At 43.6% G+C, this 22,408-nt stretch overlaps 1 protein-coding gene across 3 annotated transcripts in view; it reads left to right on the top strand.

Annotated features, from left to right (window-relative positions):
• LOC109757852 (callose synthase 7) overlaps positions 1-20,844 on the top strand; it is a 28,510-nt gene extending 7,666 nt beyond the window's left edge. The window contains exons 1-42 of one of the 3 annotated variants that reach the window (XM_045228513.2): positions 1,144-1,277; positions 1,568-1,668; positions 2,231-2,328; positions 2,409-2,493; positions 2,591-2,707; positions 2,813-2,941; positions 3,080-3,169; positions 3,830-3,915; positions 4,013-4,145; positions 4,793-4,912; positions 5,002-5,078; positions 5,143-5,209; positions 6,678-6,785; positions 6,860-6,977; positions 7,106-7,437; positions 7,520-7,572; positions 7,648-7,708; positions 8,182-8,263; positions 9,619-9,668; positions 9,768-9,854; positions 10,046-10,129; positions 10,306-10,388; positions 10,466-10,547; positions 10,636-10,799; positions 10,878-11,001; positions 11,124-11,224; positions 11,310-11,394; positions 11,472-11,623; positions 12,113-12,222; positions 12,313-12,435; positions 12,521-12,589; positions 12,704-12,857; positions 12,935-13,040; positions 13,413-13,535; positions 13,604-13,719; positions 13,822-13,905; positions 18,089-18,201; positions 18,281-18,510; positions 18,952-19,749; positions 19,840-19,890; positions 19,979-20,164; positions 20,324-20,844. In XM_045228513.2, coding sequence (XP_045084448.1) covers positions 1,600-1,668; positions 2,231-2,328; positions 2,409-2,493; positions 2,591-2,707; positions 2,813-2,941; positions 3,080-3,169; positions 3,830-3,915; positions 4,013-4,145; positions 4,793-4,912; positions 5,002-5,078; positions 5,143-5,209; positions 6,678-6,785; positions 6,860-6,977; positions 7,106-7,437; positions 7,520-7,572; positions 7,648-7,708; positions 8,182-8,263; positions 9,619-9,668; positions 9,768-9,854; positions 10,046-10,129; positions 10,306-10,388; positions 10,466-10,547; positions 10,636-10,799; positions 10,878-11,001; positions 11,124-11,224; positions 11,310-11,394; positions 11,472-11,623; positions 12,113-12,222; positions 12,313-12,435; positions 12,521-12,589; positions 12,704-12,857; positions 12,935-13,040; positions 13,413-13,535; positions 13,604-13,719; positions 13,822-13,905; positions 18,089-18,201; positions 18,281-18,510; positions 18,952-19,749; positions 19,840-19,890; positions 19,979-20,164; positions 20,324-20,683 — 5,460 coding nt within the window. In that variant the 5' untranslated portion in view covers positions 1,144-1,277; positions 1,568-1,599 and the 3' untranslated portion in view covers positions 20,684-20,844. Of the gene's footprint in view, positions 1-1,143; positions 1,278-1,542; positions 1,669-2,230; positions 2,329-2,408; positions 2,494-2,590; positions 2,708-2,812; positions 2,942-3,079; positions 3,170-3,829; positions 3,916-4,012; positions 4,146-4,792; positions 4,913-5,001; positions 5,079-5,142; positions 5,210-6,677; positions 6,786-6,859; positions 6,978-7,105; positions 7,438-7,519; positions 7,573-7,647; positions 7,709-8,181; positions 8,264-9,618; positions 9,669-9,767; positions 9,855-10,045; positions 10,130-10,305; positions 10,389-10,465; positions 10,548-10,635; positions 10,800-10,877; positions 11,002-11,123; positions 11,225-11,309; positions 11,395-11,471; positions 11,624-12,112; positions 12,223-12,312; positions 12,436-12,520; positions 12,590-12,703; positions 12,858-12,934; positions 13,041-13,412; positions 13,536-13,603; positions 13,720-13,821; positions 13,906-18,088; positions 18,202-18,280; positions 18,511-18,951; positions 19,750-19,839; positions 19,891-19,978; positions 20,165-20,323 lie in introns of those variants that run through there. The other 2 variants (XM_045228511.2, XM_073499971.1) reach the window with 2 other exon arrangements.
• The last annotated feature ends 1,564 nt before the right edge of the window (positions 20,845-22,408 follow it).

Below are 22,408 nucleotides of genomic sequence, written 5' to 3'. Positions count from 1 at the left end.
GCGGCGGCGCTGGCTCCTCCATTCCGCAGTAGGAGCAGGCGAGCGGGACCGGGAGCGGCCCCGGCGGTCAGCCCGACCCGGCGAGCGGCACGGAGGGGAGCGGCGGTCGGAGCGCGGCGGGGATCGCCGGCCGTCCCGTGTCGAAAGCTGCCGGCAAAGGTCGTCTTCGCGGCGCACTGCGTCGGGGGAAGGGCGCGCGGCGTCCCGGCGGTCATCGGCGCGACGCTTGGGGCGGGTCTCCTCGTCATCCCACTCGTGGGGCATAGGCGCGGGCTCAGATGGCGCGGCCGCAGATGGAGGCGGCGCACAGAGCAAGCGGGGCGGGGTGGCGGCGGGGAAGGAGGATGGAGCGACGGCTAGGGTCTCTGGAGCGGGTACTCGAACCCGATGCGATGAGGGGGGCCTAGGGAAGCCGGCAGGAGGCCATATCGATCGGCCCATCGGGATGGCCGGCCCACGCGAGGCCACGGGCGGGGAGGGCCTGCTCGTGCTAGGCGCGGCCCACAGGCCCGCGACGGGCCCAGGCCTCGGCCGGTCCGACTGGGTGCAGCCCAGCCAGCAGGGCAGGGAGGTGGCTGCGAGGGTTTCCCCTCCCGCCGCCACCGCCGCCGCGGCCGGCGCCGGCGCCAGGGACGAGGAGGGATCGAGCCAGGGGCGTCGGGGTGCGAGGCGGGGCGAGAAGCGGAGGGCAGAGGAGCCGAAAGCCGCTATGAATGGCCTGATGGGAGACCGGCGCAGGAGAACCGGAGAGTACGTCGGAGCAGTGACCGGACGGCGCGGCGAGGCTCCGGACAAGTTGGCGATGGCAGCGGAGGCGGCGGAGCGCCACGAGACGCGGGCACTCCCTTGGTCGGACCGCCCAGCGACACCCCACACCGGAGCGCGGCGGCGGCGAGCGGTCCGAGAGCCCAAGGCGGCCTTTTGGCCAGGCGTCGGCGGGGGAGCCGCCGCAGCGCGCCGGCGCGACCGCGAGAGAGGGCCCGAGCTGCCACGCCGAGGTGGCTGCTCGCTCTCCACGCTGGTCACCGCCAGACGAGCCGCGGGTTCCTGGCGCACGATCGGCCGGCCGGCGGCCTCGTCGTCTGCCTCAGCGAGGTCGGCCCAGCGCAGCACCGCGGCCAGCGCGGGGGCCGGGGGGGGGGGGGGGGCGTTCGAGGACGGGGCGGCCGCGAGGAAGAGCTCCGGCAGCGGGGAAGCCGGCGGCAGGGGCGCGGGCGGCGAGTCGCCCTCCGGGCCGCGGGAGCAGCTGGCTTCCTCCATCCTCCTCCTTCTTTCCGGTATTCACTAGCTGCACAATTTTCATACCCATACAAACATAAGATTGTGAACAACTATTTGCTGAGCAAACACTTAACTTCAAGGTCCTCAACCACAAACCACCTAAATCTCAAACTGACATTGGTTCATTGCATGCTTAGTTTGTATCATGAACCAGTTTGTTGCTAGGCTGGCAGTTCTAGTGTCCATCTAGGTCTTACCTTCTCGGTTCCTTTCTCGTATATTGTTACGTCAAGCAGTGCATGCTATTCTGATATGAAACAGGATTTACCATGCATGTTGTACCAAGGTCGCAGATATGCCTACAAGAAAGTTCAAAGAATGGATCCATCATCCATCCAACGTGGGGTTCGGCAGTTCAAAACATACATGTCACTTAAGCTAGATCAGGTAACCATGTATCTGAACTTATGATGTTGCTACTACCCTTTCCTCACTGTGGCTGAAATCTTAGCATCACGCTTGTCAGAATTTTATCAACAATAAAAAAACTTACTGCATTTTTTTGTAGCTTATTCATGTTCTGGCCAAAATGGGAATCCATTGTCTGTTAACTCTTGTTTTAGTTTTCTTCTTAACCTAACACCATGCTAGTCTTCTTCTCTAATGCATATTTATGATATACATTTGTATTAGCTGTTTCTTAGCCTCACAAATGGGAGTAGACTGTGAGCTCCTCACAAAGGGGAGTAGACTGTGAGCTCATTTCAGGAGTCTGACTCATATGAGATATAGTATGTCCTTGCATTCTTTCATTCAGTTCGATATAAGAAAAGTGAATAAGTGATGCTGGACGTCTGATGTCTGAAGCAGACATGACCGTGTTGTGACTATGCTTGCAAACTTGCTTTACTGTGACTAAACTTACCTCTTTTTTTCTCCTTTTGAGACCTACCTTCTTTGTCATCTTCTCTTCAGTGGTGAATACCTGACACTATTCTATGTTTGACAGGATGACACGCAATTTCCTTTAAATGATTCAAAGGAGATCCAACGATTTTATAAGTACTACTGTGAAAATTTGAGCAGAACTTCTGAAAAACAGAACTTGTAAGACATAATACACTCATAATCAATTTCGTTTGTGGTGAACTGCTTTAATCACCTTCTTTTTTGTGTTGAAAACTCAGTGAGGAATTGGCTAGATATTACCAAGTGGCATCTGCTCTTTATGAAGTGTTAAGAGATGTAACAAACAACAAGGTTGATTCTGAGGTACTCCATTTTACATAAAATTGCTTTACATAAGTTTTCGTTCACCTGTTCCCTTGGTGAGCTTCTTCAACACCGTCTCCCAAACTTTGTTTTGTAGGTGATGAAACGTGCTAAAGTAGTAGAGGAAAAGAGTGCTCATTTCAAGAGTTACAAGTACAACATAGTCCCCCTCAATTTTCCTGGTTCTGCCGAACCAGTTGTGGAACTCCCGGAGGTTAGTTATAATTCCTAGTACTTATGTTTGCTCCTCCCACTCTTTCTACTTGTTTATGAAAATCTGCAGCAAGTTATGATCCTATTTGTGCTGTAAATGGTGTAGATAAAAAGTGCTATGGATGCAATACGTAACATAGACGGTCTTCCAAAGCCACACATGTCTTCAATGCACAGGGAAGGAAAATCTATCTGGGATTTACTTGACTGGCTTTCGCTAGCATTTGGATTTCAGGTAAATGATTGCTTTCCCAATTATGTTCTGATATTGTATCCGAGGTGATGGAATGTCATCCCGTCCAGTCTTACCGGTTCTCATGGTATTATGCTTGACAAACATATTTAATGTTGTGCTACATGCTTCCTTTTGTAGAAATCGAATGTGGAAAATCAGAGAGAAAATATGGTGTTACTGCTTGCAAATATTAGCACAAGGACCTCAGGACAGGAAGGGCATCCTTTGGTAAGATATATGTGTTGAAGTGTATATGTGGATTGCCTAGCCCTTTCCATCAGTTTGGACTCTTGGTTGCGTTGGCTAGCGCATGAAGCTTAACATAGTATGAGAGCTAAGGTCTTGAGTTCAAGTCCCCTTTGTGTCCACTTATACGCCTTTTGAGCCATACCTCCGAGTCTATCCACGTGTTGACTTCCCGTGTCACATCTGAGAGGGGTGTTGAAGTGTATATGTGGATTGCCTAGCCCTTTCCATCAGTTCAGACTTTTGGTTGCGTTGGCTAGTACATGAAGCTTAACATTATATCAGAACCTAAGGTCTTAAGTTCAAGTCCCGGCTTTCGCAATTTATCTAAAAATTGCTGCTGCCCCCCTTTGTTTCCACGTATAGGTCTCTTGAGCCATACCTCTGAGTCTATCCATGTGTTGGCTTCCCGTGTCACACGTGAAAGGGGGTGTTGAAGTGTATATGTGGATTGCCTAGCCCTTTCCATCAGTTCGGACTTTTGGTTGCATTGGCTAGTGCATCTTAACAATATGTTCCCTGTAGGTTTTGTCACAACCATTTTATCTTCTATTTTAAACTTGCCTATGCGTTGCTCAACAAAATCTTTTGCTATGGACTTATAATGTAAAAAATTGACACTGAGCTGGCATGGAATTTCAGGTCAACACTGTGAATGATTTGTGGGAGAAAATATTTGGAAATTATGAATCATGGTGTCGCTATTTGCATGTTAGTTCAAGAATTATGTAAGTGGTGCATGGTTTTGTGATTTTGTTTCATGCTATCACCATTAAATCTCCTGTTGCATTTAACATTTCTTAATACCATTGCTCTGTTTCTTAGGATCAAATATGATGACACAGAACTAAAGAAGCAGCAGCTAATGCTTCTCCACATTGGATTGTACCTTCTTATCTGGGGTGAGGCTTCAAATGTTCGGTTTATGCCTGAGTGCTTATGCTACATATTCCACCATGTAAGGCCCCCTTCAAAGGAATTGGCTTTTCTAGCTACCTTCAAATGAATATACTCATGCAATTGAGTATCTTACTTTAATACTGTAGCTTATTGGTTGTGATTGATCTATTTAAGTTACATGTATATGTTCCAGCCACAGTTAAATAAATTGTATTGTTGAACTGTTGGTATATGGGTTCATGATTCCTAGAGACTCCAACTTGCTCTAACAGTTTTATTTGCAACTTTTTTGCACTTTTGGTAATAGTGTGCTTGTTTGTAGCTCCTTCAACATTTACTTAACTGGCATGCCTCTTGTCTCACTGCTACTGATTTTAAGAAATACTCCCTCCGTCCGAAAAAGCTTGTGAGGGACAAGCTTTTTCGGACAGAGGGAGTATGAGCTATTTCATTTCCGTCAGTTCCATCACCTCAAGGTTGTAAAGAAATGGCTTTAATCACTGACCAGGTACCATGAATATGAATATCACATCATGGCCCAATTATAATTTATAAGCATGTCTCTTTGAATAGTACCATTTTACGAGATAATCATAAAATAATAAAGGTGGACTAGTATAGTTTACCATGAGTTTTACGTCCATTCAGCTAACCTGTTATTATACACAAAGATTGGCAATTCATGGAAGTTTTTTAATCTGGCAGATGGCAAAACAGTTGAATCAAATGGTTGAAGAAAGTTATTTTCAACCACCACCTGGGTTTGAGGCGGAGGGATCATTCTTAAACATTGTCATTGAACCTATCTATAAGGTTCTGCAGAAGGTGAGTATGTAAAGTTTGAAACACAACTAGATTATCCTTGCAGGAGAATATATTGTTCTTACAATTTTGTTTTTTCTTTCACTCTAAAGGAATCACAAAGAAGTAAAGGTGGTACAGCTGGCCACTCATCTTGGAGAAATTATGACGACTTGAATGAACAATTCTGGTAATCTTATTTTCTTATTTCTTATTTATATTTTCCGTCCGACATAATATTTTCTTCCTTGTAGGTCAGAGAAATGTTTTATGAAGCTTGGCTGGCCATGGGATCTCAGTGCAGACTTCTTTCATCAAGAGGTATGTCATAACTGTGCTTAATTTGATACATCAGCCAGGGCAACTGCCTATTTAAAAGGCTAGAGTACGATTGTCTTACTGGGGAGTTCACTGTCGAGTGTTTGATTAACCACATTATGGCTTCACCTTGAATGAGTAAGATTTTTTTGTGACGTCAACTTAGTGCTCACAAGGCCGTGGCAGATCCAGGGTTTTATGGGTGGGACTTGGGGCTTACAACTATTTAGTTACATTATGCGCACTATTTCAGTTGAACTGTTTCTGATTGCAAGGATCGCAACGACAGCAACAGAAGGAAAATATGATGCCTTATTCTTAAGTTATATATATAATAGAATTCCCCCGCAGAAAAAAATTTATATAATAGAATTTTGTGAAAGCAAAGGAGGACATTCTATCAGATCACATTGTACCCTGTGTAGCAGAATCAGTTCACTACTCCCACACATAGGAAAAGGCTAACTCCATTCAAATTCCTAAATTTTCTGAATCGCAACAAGATCCAAATTAGAGCAACGAGATAACTCTAAAGGTTATATGTCTGTACGAGCCATCTTCGGACATTTTTTTGGTGCCCAGCTACCCATGCCTCCCCTATCGGAACCACCATATCCTTACAGCGTGTTTGGTTGGGGAACCAAGTAAAATCGAATGAAATGGTTCCGTTACCCAACAAATGAGAGACTGGAATGGTCCTGTCTCTTTGTTTGGTTCGGAAAATAGAGTTGGAACAAGATGGTTCCTCTTTGTGTTTGGTTGGGGGGATTGGATGGAATGGATATGGTTCAAGTCATTGCATAAGAACGGTGAGGTTACCTCTATTTGATAAACATCAGCAAAGCTCCTTTGCAACTGGGCAGCAACTACTTCGATTTTCTAAAACATTTAACTTCTACTTTCGTTTTATATGCAACAATTATGAACGTATATGTTGTTGTGCTGGCCAATTTGTACGTAACAATTGACAACTAGTATTAGCAGGGAAAGTTGACCAATTTGATGGTAATGTTTCTACCGTACCTCACTAGATTAATAAAATGCCTTGCCCTCTCTTGTTATCACAACTCCCGATTTGTTTTCTCTAGCTACTTCTCTTCTAGTATGATCCAGGCAAGAAGCAGACTTCGAACTCGGTGGCCGGCGATAGTAGCACCAGATGTGTTGATCGCTCACAATGGAGCCTCCCAAAGCAATTCATATCCAAGCATAACCATTTATTTCTCTTGAAAGTGGGCCAATGGAAATATATAAAGTGTATACAACAATTCATATCCAAGCACTGATTCCATATCGACCACACAATCGAACGGCTTTTTATGTGGGTGCCTAGGCTAAATGGAACCATCATACCTCTCAAATGCCTATACTTGTTAATTCGAATCTTCAAAACTCAAAGGCCTCATGTTCACTTGAAACTAACTGTTATGCTAACTGCTATTTTGATATTTTATTATTTGGTTTCTTACAGGGTCGTAGTGCAAGAAAGCCCAAAACAAATTTTGTTGAAGTCCGCACATTTCTGCACCTATTTAGAAGTTTTAATCGTATGTGGATATTTTTTACATTGGCTTTCCAGGTGATTCATCTTTCTGAAGCACACAAAATTCTTGTAACCTGTAAATATTTAACTTAAATGGCTTGATTTTTTAGGCGATGCTAATAGTTTCATGGAGTTCCTCTGGATCTCTTTCTGGAATTGCTGATGCAACTGTATTCAGAAGCGTTTTAAGTGTCTTTATAACTGCCGCTCTACTCAACTTCATAAAAGGTGTAGTAATTTATCAGTGCTTTCATTACATTGATTATGATGCAGATCCACTTTGTTCTGTATTTATCATGTCATGGTCTTCACTAAAGAGATGCTATTTCTGAAACTCCTTAGTTCAACTATTGCAGTGACTTTGGATATATTGCTTACTTTCCAAGCATGGGGAAGTATGGAGTGGACACAGATACTCAGATACCTACTAAAATTCTTTGTGGCTATTGCTTGGATAATAATCCTTCCAGTAACATATTCCAGTTCAATTAAAAGCCCATCTGGCGCTGGCAAACTCTTGAATAGTTTGACATGGAATTGGTACAACCAGTCAGTATATAATTTTGCAATCATCATTTATATGATTCCGAACATTTTGTCTGCCTTGCTTTTCTTGTTGCCACAACTTCAAAATATAATGGAACGCTCAAATTGGCGTGCAGTTATTCTTCTTATGTGGTGGATTCAGGTCAGTCTTTCCTATTTGTAGCAAGCAAATTGCTGTAAAGTGAGCATTGTTAGTGCTTACATAATATTTTGTTGCCTTTCAGCCAAGATTGTATATTGCACGTGGTATGCATGAAGACATATTTTCCATTTTTAAGTAAGCGTGTCATATGTCTATCAAATTATTGTTTTTCCCTTCAGTTGAGAATGACAATTCAATGTGAATCAACAGATATGTCTTCTTTTGGGTTGTGTTGCTCACCTCCAAGCTTGCATTTAGTTTCTATGTTGAGGTAAATTCTGAACACTTCATGGAGTACTTTTCCGAAGTGAATACATCTTTAGAGTTTGGTGATTTACTATCTATACTCTTCCACAAGTTCAGGTAGAATAAAACCTGGGCATACTATTTTTTGTTATTTTTTTTAATCTAGGCACATGCCATGAAACAAGATTGATCTTGGAAAGAGCTAGTGTGAGGTCATGGCCTGGATATACAAACTGAATGAGTATGGTCTTTGATGAAAACAAATTTGTTTGCCTATTTGAACAAATGATTTCTAATCCTTACTTTGATTTTATGTGTTTTCTTGACTGGGTATATTTTGGTAAAATAACGTAGCATACACACAATCTGGCATATAATTTTGCACATGGGTCTGAAAGGTCTTTGTCTGCTGATTGTTATACCTTTCGAAAAAAAAGAAAAAAAAGATCATGCTTTATTGCTTCCTTACCCTGTAAAACATGTCCCATTTTTCCACAGATATCCCCCATGATTGAACCGACGAAGTTCATTCTTGATCAAGTAGTTGGGAACTATGAATGGCATGAAATCTTCCCTTTCTGTAAGTATGTTGTGATATAGCTAGATTAGATTAATGCACAATTTTGGCCCTCTTGCACAAAATTTGGTTCAAAAGTTTCATCTACTTCAGTGATGACATTTTTTTGATTTTGTACATTGTTGATGCAACATTTACCCAAAAAAGCTTTCGCCCCGCTTTATATATAAAGCAAACCACCACAGCCACAAGGTGATGCAACATTTATGCTGCGGTGCAATAGATATAATTGAAAATTAATCATACCACAAGTTCCAATGGTGCAATAAGCTTCAGAATTTTTTTATAATCTTTAATTATGAAAATTATAGAGTACTAAATAGTTAGTGCGAGAAATAATATTATTTACTTGAAAATAGAATAACTTAATTTAACATGCGTATATATCGATTTAAACAAAAGAAAACTGCTTGAACAAAAGTGGATATATAGTAAAACCTTACTCAAATTTTAATATTGAGGATTTGGCAACTTTTGCACTTTTCGCATGAATAAATCAATTATGTGATTTTTGTTTAAATTATATAGCTGTCTATTTCTAACTCGAATAACCTTTTCTTCTTTCTCATCTTTTGACAAATTCTGTGAATTTCCTAAGCATTCATTTTTCATTACTTTCTAATGTTTTGACTTTAGGAATTGGTGCATGTTTTAAAATCATTTATTTATTGCGTTATGTAACTTCAAATCCTTATCATTGTTAGTTTCTGATAATATTCCTTGTGCTGATTTTTCCTCAAATATCCTTTACTTATTTTCTAGTTTTCTCTTATTTCATTGGAACATGACACAAACGTTTTTATGTGTATAGTTCAAAGGAAGGTAATATTTCAAGCATAGAATCAAGCAAAATGTTCTATATTAAACCCCGAATTCTTCTAAAGTTCACTTTCAACCTGTGAACTCTAAAACCGTCTGAGTTACAACCTTGAACTATTGAAACCGTTCACTTTACAACCTCATGTGGGTTTTCAAGTGGCGGCTGATGTGGATCACACCATCAAGCAATCAATTCACGCTGTCATGTTGACTGGATCAGCAGGGACATTGAGTTCTCATCACTATCTCATGCCTTATGTCTCACTCGGTTCCCTCTATTTACTGATTAGTGAGATTAGTGATGTAGTGAAGACGTTTTATTCAACTCAGCCAAAAACCACTTGTGAATCCACCCAAGGTTGTAAAGCGGATGATTTTGGTACATTTAGGATGCAATCAAATGATTTAGAGCTCTGGGCTGAAGTGAACATTTTTGCAAAGTAGATTAATTCCTGTACCTGTGGCGATATTTGACTTATTAATTTCTCTAGAGGGTCAATACTCTAGTTACTAATAGTATTTTTGTTAACTTTCTGTAGTGCCGCACAATCTCGGTGTTGTTATTACTATATGGGCACCAATTGTTTTGGTATGTAATAACAGCTACGGAAGTTCTAACATAAAAATTAACTAATGGAAATTCTTATGCTATTCTTTTTGTCATACTAACTACCCCCTCGTCTTGTAGGTGTACTTTATGGACACACAAATATGGTATGCTATTTTCTCCACTGTCTTTGGGGGCGTTTCAGGTGCCCTCAGTCATGTCGGTGAGGTCAGTCATCCTTTCCTCTGTCCTTTATCGTTCCCCTGTGTTTGGGGCCCCTTTTACGGGATGCATGCGTGTATGCTAAACTCTGGTGGTTTCATTCTGAATGGAACTAGCGGATGGCCTGCTGCTCTTAAACGAGTGTTCATTTGTAAGAAACATTAGTTATCAGATCTTACCTTTTGCTTTTGATGCAGATACGTACCCTAGGCATGTTGAGAGTCAGATTCAAATCAATGCCAGATGCTTTCAGGAAATGTCGCGTGGCAGCACATAAAGAGGTTTTGTACTCGCAAATGTTTTAGTTTCTTTTGAGTTTTTTGTAATCATCGTTGGCCCATGTGTCCATTTCGAAAAAGCGTGCAAATGTGTTATTTCTTTGCTCAAAATACTCGGAAGTTAACCCATGCTTGCTAAAGACATGTGGTTTTGACCGACCTTGATATCTACTTTCCAGCAAGCACTTGATGTGAGGAGCTTCTTTTGTGTTTGGAATTCATTCATCAATTCCTTACGAGAGGAAGACTTCATTAGTGATAGGTTCGCACTGTGAACTTTCTTATATACTAATATAATATGCCATTCACCTCCTAAACCTTTATGACTTTATTTCTCAGAGAGAAGGACATGTTGATGGCTCCATCATCTTCAAGTAATTTACCTGTTGTTCCGTGGCCTCCTTTCCTCCTTGCTAGCAAGGTGGGTAATAGGCATATGTGCACAGATAGATAATCGAAGGCTTTTTGTTGCTTTTGCAGAGATGCTCATGTACTTTTGAATATACCAGGTACCAACAGCTCTCCATATGGCCATGACTTCCAAAGAGGGGGATGACCATGAGCTGATTGAAAAAATCAAACTAGACAAGGACAGATACAATGCAGTTATAGAATGCTACGAATCCTTGAAAATAATACTTGTTTGTCTTCTGCTAGACTATAATGATAAAAGGTAAGAACAATACTCGTTTATTTCATTTCGAATTCGAGTTTGACATGGGTTAATCCGTTTTATTCTTCAAATATTCAGAATTGTCGATGATATCGATAAAATAGTGCGAAATAGTATGCAAAATAACACACTTTTGGAGGACTTCAAGATGGCAGAGATCGGTAAAGTCAGCAACACATTGGTAAAATTATTACAGCTATTGGTAAACACTAAACACACTATTGTTGATTGATCAATTATTTTTTCAGCACAAAACTCATTTACTTTTAGTTCTTTCTGCATAAAATGTAGGTTGTTCTAAGTACTAGTATCTAATATTTGCAGAAGAGCGAACCTACTGATGATACTACAGAGAGAAAAATCGTTAATGCATTGCAAGATTTTATGGAAATTGCTACACGAGATTTTATGAAAGATGGTCACGGGTAATAACTATTTTGTGCTAGCATTGTAAGAAAATTTGCTATATTTGAATTATAATGTGTAAACTTGTCTGGACAACTGCATCAGCATTTTGAAAGATGAGAATGAGAGAAAGCAGAGTTTCACGAATCTAAATATGGACGTGATAAAGGATGCATTTTGGAGGGAGCAGGTTGCAATCATTACTGGTTTATTTTGTTATAGTGTTAATGCTAATTTTTTGTACTGAACAACCTGTTTTGGTCTCAGTTTGTCCGGCTGCATTTATTGTTGACTATGAAGGATTCTGCAATGGATGTACCTACAAATTTGGATGCTCGACGTAGGATCACCTTCTTCGCAAACTCACTTTTTATGAAAATGCCGAGAGCACCTCAAGTGCATGATATGATATCCTTTAGGTGTGTATTTTATCTTCTATGGTACTGTTATTTCGAAAGTATGATGATGTATGCACAGTTTATTAAACCATATGGTTGTTGTACTTTTAATTATGGATTTGTGGGAGGGGGGGGGGGGGGGGGGGGCTTAGGCTATATCCCACCCTAAGGGATGTCTCACAGACAGTCAATGAGGCATCTTTCCAATAATGAAGCTATAGGGTTGCATGCAGTTGAAAAGGCAGCAAACACCATGAACCTGCAGTTTACTGCAATCAAGTACTAGTTACAGTAGTAATTGGTCTATTATGAAACCTCTTTTTAATAGTCCTTTGAGTATTAGATTGCATCATAGTAAATTGCATTCACAAGTTGATGTTTCCATTTGATTCTTTACATCTGGCACAAACTCTTCCACATAGCTCTGAGAAATATTATTCCTTTTATGAATTTACTGTCTTCAACATTCATTTTGAAGCTCATCACATTCTAACAAGATTCATTGTGCAGTGTTTTGACTCCATATTACAATGAGGAAGTACTTTACTCGTCTCATGAACTAAATAGAAAGAATGAAGACGGTATCTCGATTTTGTTTTATCTACAAAAGATTTATCCAGGTGAGTTGCCAATTCTATTTTATGTTTCTTAAACAAAATGTATCAGTTTTTAACTCATAGTAAAATTTAATGATGCTTGTCACTTTCTAGATGAATGGAAGAACTTTCTAGAACGCATTGGAGTTGATCCAGATAACGAAGAGGAAGTAAAGGGATGCATGGATGATATCCTTATATGGGCGTCTTACCGGGGTCAAACACTTGCCAGAACTGGTAACATGAAGATTATATCTCTTAAAAGCTGACATTTTTTTCTGTATTTCTGCTTATCTTATTGTTTGCATCTTGAATTATCTAGTGAGAGGGATGATGTACTATAGACGAGCTCTTGAAGTGCAATGCTATGAGGATATGAAAAGTGAACAAGGTTAGCCACATAGGGTTTTGAACACTGGTCCTGCACCTCATTTTATGTGAACACACCTGAGAAAATACAGCCTTGGTCATGTGCTGACTAATGTGTTATTTGGTTATACTTTAGCAGATTTGGGTGGAGACGAATCTGCAAGGTCCAAGGCCATTGCTGATGTCAAATTCACTTATGTTGTTGCTTGTCAACTCTATGGCATGCATAAGGCATCCAAGGATTCCCGGGAAAGGGGTCTGTATGAGAACATCTTAAATCTGATGCTAACGTAATTCACTTACCCTCCTTTATTTTATGAAATATATTTTCCGTGGCTCCCTTGAGTTTCATATACAAATTGTACAGGTATCCAGCTTTGCGTATTGCTTACATTGATGAGAAGGAAGTGCCACTACCAAATGGTAAAATGGAGAAACATTATTACTCTGTTCTTGTGAAAGGTGACGATGAGGTACTGAATTTACATTTCATGAACTGAAATGCCTACTTTTTTCTGTGACGTTTTTATTATCGATGGTTAGGGTTTATTTTCACCTTTGACTTCATATTGTATATCCTACTTACTAGTTGGTAATATTTACAACATAATTTGGAAGAATATAAATAACTATAGTCTCACTATTTATGCGTCAACATTTCAGGAAAGTAACAGCATATTGATTATCTACTCTACTCCGTTGATTCAATATGTGCTTATCTAATATTTTGCATGAAAAGAATATTAGATCATAAACAATTATATAGCTTGATCTTTGCTATGAGTTTGGTCAGGGGCTGGACTGACTACTGATGCGTGACCACCTAATATTTAACCTGTTTATAGGAAATTTACCGGGTAAAGCTGCCTGGTAAACCAACAGAAGTTGGAGAGGGGAAGCCTAATAATCAAAATCATGCCATAATCTTCACTAGAGGAGAGGCACTTCAAGCAATTGACATGAACCAGGTAAATGATCTGTACTTTTTAGTATTAAGTCTAGTTTATCAGTATATATTACATTTTGTGCTGTCTAGGATAACTATCTTGAAGAATCATTTAAAATGAGAAATTTGTTGGAAGAGTTCCTTATTAAACATGGAAAGTCCAAGCCAACAATATTGGGTGTTCGCGAGCATATCTTCACAGGAAGGTTAGTTTTTCTGTTGGCTACTAATCGTCTCTTAAATTTGCTATATCTTTCTTATGCGTAACTATCAGCACACTAAATTTAACATTCTCACTTCACATGCAGTGTTTCATCACTTGCCTGGTTTATGTCCAACCAAGAGACCAGTTTTGTTACTATCGGCCAACGTGTTCTTGCAAACCCTCTTAAGTATGTTTCTTTCCAATTTTAAAATTCAGTTGACCGTTTCATTTTGTATAGCTTATAAAATGTAGTCATGGTTCAACCACCCAAGTATTGATGGATATCTGTAGTTTCTCTCCACTGTTTTTTCACCCGAGCGTTCTTGCTCTTCCACTCAGACACTGCCAAGCAAAACAAACATATATTGGTTAGTTAAACAAGGAGCTATTAGTTTGCTAATAAACAGTCAAGATTTACTGTGATATTTCCATAAATTAAAGATTTCTGTGAAATTTACTAGTTAAGGCTTCAAGAAATTTCACCTGAAACAACAAAATATTGAACTCCTACCAAAGACTGCAGGGTTTAATCAGCACAGAAATCTTCCATTTATGCATGGGTAGCTTTAACAACTAGATTACTGAAAAAGGCTTTCGCCCCGCTTTATATATAAAGCAACGACCCTCATACAACCGAACCATACAACACAGCACCCAAACACACACACACACACACACACACACACACAAAGCAAGATACAAAGGTGCCGGAGATCAGCTAAGCCAACTCGAAGCGGACAACGGATGTACAACAAGCATCACTACGAAGATGACGGAGCCCTCCACCGAGAACAAGCCACGGTGAAGAACATAGCTGACCGCCGACGAACCGCAAGCTCCAAGGTAGTGCCTTCAGGAAGGGCACGGCACCGGAGCGCCGACACCACCCGATCCGAAGATCAAGATTTTCATCCGGAGCACCACAGAGAATCAGGAGAGACCGCGACGGAGCCTACAGGAAGGGAACGACGCCTGCGGACGCCGCCACCGTCGGTCTGACCGCAGTCAGACAAGGCTTTCACCCCGGTATACCTCTCCATCTCCGATCACCACGGGTCGCCGAGCCCGAGCCACCCCGCCGCCCACGCGACCAAGGTCGCCAGTCCGCACCCGAGCTACGAGCTCTGCTCACGAACGCCGCAGCTCCCACCGCAGAGCCGCCGCCCTGCCACCCAAAGGAACGAATCACCACCACCAGCTGACCCCTGCCATCGTTGGAGCCGCCAACGCCTCGACAGATGAAGCCGGAGGCAACCAGGCCAGGGAAAAGAGGAGGGGGCGGAGCGGTGCGAGACCTCGACTGGCACACCCCCGTGCCGGTGACGGGTGGGCAGACCAGCCAGCCTCCTCACGTTACCCCCTGCAACGCCCCACCACGGTCTCCAGGTCAGATCAGCGAGGAGCCCGCTGGACATCCGGCCGACGACGAGGACGCGCGGACGGTCAGATCCGTCCCAGAGACGACCACGGGAGGTGCCATGCCGGGCCTTGCACACCGGCCACTGGCAGCCGCGCGAGCCGCAGCAGAAGCACCGCGCCCCGCCGGCGAGAGGCCTGTGCCGTCCAAGGCCGCCGAGCCACAGATCTTAACAACTAGATTATATGCACAGTATTTGATGATGGCTAAGCATATCCTGCTCAGCTATATGACAAGCAAATTTGTAATTGTATCAGCATAATCTGGTCGACATAGATTCCTCAGTAAACTTGAGAATACCATTAACTTCTTAGCTGTTAACCAAAGTTTAAAGTGAAAATCTAAGCTGCAGCGTGCACACCGATGTCGTCCCGTGCGGCGGCATGGGGACACGCGCGCTCTGCATCGCACGGCCAGGAAGAGACATCATGCATAGAGAGGGGCCCACAGGTGGACGTAGTCATACTGATTTTTCCTATGAGATTCCCAGTCTGACACAAGCCTATAGGGTACATGGAACTGCTTCTAGCAATCACGTAGTAGGGGGGTGCAGGACACTGCAGGCTACAGGCAGCCTTTTCTGCTCATCTCACAGAGAAGCTTGATCTGCTGCATTACACAAATATACTCCGAAGGTTTTGCAACATCTCACTCTTCCTTGTTTAGTCACTGAAACCCAACTTTGAGTAGCTAACCCAAAAGACTTAATAATTAACCTGTAACCTATTTTTTATCTCATAGATTTGACCTGGGAACTGCACATTTTTTTCCGCTAAACCCGACAACTATAATTATTTTTATTAAAGTCCGGCAACCACACCCGCCTAAACCTGCCGAGTACATCTGTTTAAGCGTGGCAACCATGTGTATATATCTTGGTAATTGCACCCGCTTAAACTTGGCAACTACACCTGCTAAAACATGGCGAGTGGCACAATATAAACTGTTAATATGACAAGTGAGCATAGTAAATCCGACAAGTATAATGGATATAATGGCAAATGGCACGGTTAAAGTGTAAATATGGAAAGTAAGCACAATAAATCCGACAAGTATAATGGCAAGTGGCATGGTTAAAGTGTAAATGTGGAAAGTAAGCACAATAAATCCAACAAGTATAATGGCAAGTGGCATGGTTAAACTGTTAATATGGCAAGTAAGTACAAGAAATCCGACAATAAGTATAATGGCAAGTGGCACAATTAAACTGTAATATGGCAAGTAAGCACAATAAATCCGACAAGTAAGTATAATGGCAAATGGCACGGTTAAACTGTAATATGGCAAGTAAGTACAAAACTCCAACAAGTATAATATCCTGAAAAGTACCGACAAAAAAAGTTGTTGAAACAATGCCAACATAGGACTTAGTTTCCACCGAAAAGCCAGTAATTGAAACTGATCATCATTCATATCAACGGTTTGAGAGATAAAGTGTTACACTTACCAATCTTTTGTAAAAGTAGATAAGTACATAGATAATCAAATAATGGCAGGCTGCTCTTAGCATAGGGTAGTACTAGTAGCAACTTTGTTTTGAGGGGGAAAAATCCTGCTGAATTACATGCATGTGGTGCCAACATTTTAGCGTGGGGAAAGATGAAAGCGATGGGAGAAGAGAGGACATTGGCTCGCATGTGGGGAAGGGGTGAAAGCAATGGTCATGCATGCCACGGCCTAGTAGTAGTAGGGGTGATGCCCACCGGAGGACATGTTTTTTTAAGGGAACCGGGGGACATGGGTACAGGCCTTTTTTGCGTCAGATAACTGACTCTTTATCACATACGCGCGCGCCACAGAGACATGACTAGCTGTCCCGTACTAAATCCACAATTAAAAGGGGTGGTTAGCAGGGCCGCTGCACGGGAAGCCCTACGTGCGGCACCACAACTTAGTCAAGTCCAGTGAATTAATGGCTGACAGTCAGCATCACCATTACTGTTAAGAGTTGAGAAGCACGAGTAAGTTCACATTTGAGCTAGTCATTTATATATCTTGCACAACGAATCTTAAGAGGAAATTACATCCGGCTGATGTGCTCTTCAAAGCTGTTGCAGATTGCCACATATATTTTTGAAGTGGTAATCATATGTTGTTTCAAATGTATGTCATGCAGGGCTAAGGAAAAGCTGGAACTACCATGTCCCTGCTGTTTTTTTTGGAAGAGGGAGGGGGGGGGGAGTTAGATCGATTACCTATTTGGCTGTTTTTCTTTAGAACGAAGACGCGAGACACGTACCTATTTGGCTATTCATACCGAAGTTTGAAGCTCCTCACAGGTTCCAACTGATTGGCAGTACCATGGGTAAATTAGGGAAACTGCTAGACAACCGACTCGTTTCAAACCAGCGAGGTCCAGTCAATTTTCTTTCTCGAATACACACGAGTGTGTGTATCATTCATTAAAGGAGGGGGAAGACTCCCCAAAACAACACAGTTTTACAAATAATTTACATGTGGATTTACATCCAACACCACCTCATTTACCTAAACGAACTACTCCTGATCTACCCACGTTGAGCCATCCACCTCAAACCCCTCTACCTCACCTTTGATTAGTCCTGCCTTCACCCATAATCTTCCTTCCTTCTCAATTCGTTGAGTAGTCTGTGCTATTGACGGAGCCACCCCATTGAAGACGATGTCCTTCCGATGCTTCCATAACATCCACATACCAAGGAGGCACTTGGCGCGTGTAGACCTCCGATGCACCCTGCTTTGGTCTTGCCTGATGCGAGGTCCAGTAAATAGCGTTTCTAATCTCGTAAGCTCTGCTAGATACAGTCGCTAAATGGGACTTGTGGGTCTAAGTGGTAACTGGGCAGTTCCATAAGTAAATATAGGAAATATAACGAGTAATAGATAGGACCAGAGTGATTTAGGTGCACCTTTCTTTTGGAGATCATTGTGCCATGGACATTGTATACTTATTAAATTTCAACTTGTGATGCAGGGTACGATTCCACTATGGTCACCCTGATGTTTTCGATAGAATCTTTCACATCACAAGGGGTGGCATAAGCAAGGCCTCAAAGGTTATTAACCTCAGCGAGGACATCTTTGCAGGTACCATATCCAGAGAATATGCATTATGCAGTTTTTCTTCCTATTCCAATAAGCTAATAATTTTTCTGATATATTTAAGGGTTCAATTCAACCCTGCGACAAGGAAATGTTACCCATCATGAATACATACAGTTGGGTAAAGGACGTGATGTTGGAATGAACCAAATATCCAACTTTGAGGCCAAGGTGGCAAATGGAAATGGTGAACAAACTCTATGTCGTGATGTTCATCGACTAGGACACAGATTCGATTTCTACAGGATGTTGTCTATGTACTTCACCACAGTTGGCTTCTACTTCAATAGCATGGTATGAATCTCATGCTTTCACATATCAACTTTATATGCACTTCCAGGAGGTAAAAAATCAGATTAATTTACTTTGTGAGTATATAACAGCAGACCAGATATAGACTCTTCTGTTTTGATTCCTCAGCGATCATACTTGCAAATAGTCTTGTTGCTGAAATCAGTAGCTACCGTTGTTACTTGTTTTATAACGATTGATATCAATATTTTGACTTGAGCTTATGTTGATGCACATAAGACCATGTTGCATCATGCAAGCATGTTTTCTTATCTCTGCATTTTATTTGTTTGAGATGATTTGTACAAAGCTCTCTCACCTCATATGGATTGATGTTTCTATTTTTTCAAGCAATGGCCAACATATAGAAAGTATGATGTGTTCCGTTCAAATTACATAATAAGACACATAAATCATTGTGAGTTTTGTGGCTTTAATTTTCAGGTGGCCGTTCTTACGGTGTATGTATTTTTATATGGGCGGTTATATCTTGTTTTGAGTGGCTTAGAAAAGTCGATTCTCCAAGATCCACGGATTAAAAACATCAAACCCTTTGCAAATGCACTTGCCACCCAATCGGTATTCCAACTTGGGACGTTGCTCATCCTCCCGATGATAATGGAGGTCGGCTTGGAGAAAGGGTTTGGTAAAGCCCTGGCTGAGTTTATAATCATGCAACTTCAGTTAGCTCCTATGTTCTTCACTTTTCATCTCGGGACAAAGACTCACTACTATGGAAGGACTATACTTCATGGTGGTGCAAAATATAGAGGAACAGGCCGGGGTTTTGTTGTACGCCATGCGAAGTTTGCTGAGAATTACAGAATGTACTCACGGAGCCACTTTGTGAAAGCATTGGAGCTGCTCATCCTCTTGGTTGTTTATCTAGCATACGGGAGTTCTTACAGGAGCTCAAGTTTGTATGTATACGTCACAATTTCGATGTGGTTCCTTGTTTTCTGCTGGCTGTTTGCGCCTTTTATCTTCAACCCATCATGCTTCGAGTGGCACAAGATGGTTGATGACTGGACTGATTGGTGGAAGTGGATGAACAATAGGGGTGGTATTGGGCTGGCACCTGAGCAAAGTTGGGAGGCTTGGTGGGTGAGTGAACATGAGCACCTGAAGAATGGAACAGTACGTAGCTTGCTCTTGGAGCTGGTTCTGTCGCTGCGCCTCCTGATCTACCAATATGGTATTGTGTACCACTTGCACATAGTGCACGAGAACAAAAGCTTCATGGTACTCATCCTGTTTAAATCTCCTTATCCTCTAGAAACATTTCATTCATTTCAGGTAGAATAATAATGCTGCTTTGTTTGTTCCACCCAGATATATGCACTATCGTGGCTGGTTATTGGCATCGTTCTTGTTTCGCTAAAGGTAACAATAGATATGCTTGTGTATTGCATCCATATATATTCCCATGCATGTTATGGTACATTTGCTTAGGTAGACTCGTGTGTTCCAGGTTGTTTCACTGGGGAGAGAGAAGTTTGTTACCAAGTTTCAGCTTGTGTTCCGTATACTCAAGGGCATTGTGTTTCTTGTCCTCATCGGCTTGATGGTGGTCATATTTGTTGGTTTTGATCTCGCTGTGTCAGACGTTGGCGCCAGTGTCTTGGCCTTCATCCCAACTGGCTGGTTTATTCTTTTGGTGAGTGATTTCTTTCTTTTACACAATTATTACTAGCTCTTTTCCCCTTTTGTCATGAAAAGAAGACGGCACGTTTTGGCCAAGATGGCAAAGCAATGTTAACAGTTCTTATATAAGTTTATACTACTGTAACATAATTAATATCCCCTTGTGTTGTAGATGGCACAAGTGTGTGGACCGCTGTTTCGGAGGTTAGTGATTGAGCCACTTGGCGTGCTGTGTTGCTCCTGTTGCCGCGGTGGAGCATGCCGAGGGCCTTGCTGCGCCAAGTTGAGGCAGAGGAGTGGGGCTGTGCTCCGTAAGATAGGGCCATGGGACTCCATCCAAGAGATGGCAAGGATGTACGAGTATACCATGGGGATCCTCATCTTCCTGCCCATCGCCGTCCTCTCGTGGTTCCCCTTCATGTCCGAGTTCCAGACGCGTCTGCTCTTCAACCAAGCCTTCAGCCGGGGCCTGCAGATCTCGAGGATCCTCGCTGGGCAGGACGGGAGGGGTACCATTACCAAGCGTGAATGACCTTTGCTTGCTTGCAAACCACCCTGCGCTGTCTGTAGCATGCATGTTCACGGCGTTTAATTATATTGTATTGTTGATTTGGAAGGATGTACTGGGGCAAAATCGGATTTGTTCTCACCGTTGAACCAAAACTAAAATAAAGCTACATATGTGGATTTCCACACCTTTTCTTGGAGTTTACAATTAATCATCTAATATCTCCCACTTACTATGGAGATGGTGCACTTCTCCTATATAACTAGTAATGCGTTGCAAACTTGCAATGGAGAACAAAATCACATGCCCCTTTATCCAATAAGAATGTGTGTCATGATTTATATTCCTTCCCGGCCCTGCCTATGATGGCCGTGGTGTCCACTTGATCACAACGCGTCTCAACGTGCTCACTCATAAGGGAATGATCTTGACCATCGCATTGCATAATGCACAGGCTTCGTTACAGAGCAAACACCAACTGCCATGAATTATTGTCCTTTTTTGCCGGAAAAAGCTTTCGCCCCGCTTTATATATAAAGCAAAGATCATCAACAACCCGGTACAAACGCACGTCAACACAACCTACACACCCAAGGCAGGGTACAAAGATGCTGAACACAGCGACACCACCCCTACCACTACAAGAGCAACCGGAGATCTCGGCCGTGAACACGCCACCGCCAAGAGGTGAAGCCGCATATGGCGAACCGTGTGCTCCAAGGCGGCGCCTTCAGGAAGGGAACGACACCGGAGCGCCGCCACCACCCGACACGAGGGTTAGGGTTTCCCCTGGAGCAACACGACGGGCAATGAAGGCCGCGACGACGCCTTCAAGAAGGGAATGATTCGCCGCCGCCGGTCCGTCCGAAGATAGAGCGGGTTTTCACCCCGGCCGACAATCACCACCACCGAACGCCACACCCCGGCAACCATGCCGCCCACACGGCCATGGTCACTAGGCAGCACCAAGCCACGGGCTCTGCCCATGAGCACCGTGCTCCCACCACCAGGGCGGCCGCCCTGGCATCCAAGACCTTGACACCACCTCACCCGAGACCAGCCGCTACTCCAACCAAAGAGACGAGTGGAAAGGCCCCGTCTTTCGCACCCCTGGGCGACCCCAGCGCCGAGACCCAAGAGGCCGGCCAAAACTGGCCTCCATCGTCCTGTCCTGCTGCACCGGGCGCGAGACTGGCTCAGTCCTGCTGCCGGGCGCGAGACGAGCTCGGTCCTGCTGCCGGGCGCGAGACGAGATCAGTCCCGCAGCACCGGGCGCGAGACAGGCGATGGACCGCAGCTGGGAGAGGGCCAGCCCTTTGACGAAGGTAGCGTCCGAACGCCGAGGAGAGGAATCGAAGGCCAAAACAGGCCGCTTCCCGACGGGCCGCCGCCGGAGATGTCCGGCCGCCGCCGTGAAACGACCCAAACCACCGCGATGAGCCACCACCACGCCGTGGCAGCCCACATCCATGCCAGGACCCCGAGGGGCAGCCCCGAGCCGCCCTGCAGCCCGCCCCCGCGCCGCCGAGGCCGCAGCCCGCCCCCGCGCCGCCCGTTTGCGCCAGATCCCAAACCGGGAGCCGCTGCCACCACGAGCACGCCAACCACCGCGCAGCCTGCGCCCCAGCCCCGCCGCCACCTCCTGCACCGCGCCGGAGCAGACCGGAGTCAGGTCCGGCCGGACCTGACCAAGGACACCCCACCGCGACCAACGTAAGAGATCCCACCTCCCGCGCCGCCTGGATCCCG

This window comes from Aegilops tauschii, chromosome 5 (assembly GCF_002575655.3).
Source record: "Aegilops tauschii subsp. strangulata cultivar AL8/78 chromosome 5, Aet v6.0, whole genome shotgun sequence".
Classification (NCBI taxonomy): domain Eukaryota; kingdom Viridiplantae; phylum Streptophyta; class Magnoliopsida; order Poales; family Poaceae; genus Aegilops; species Aegilops tauschii.
This window is presented reverse-complemented; position numbering and strand designations above follow the sequence as displayed.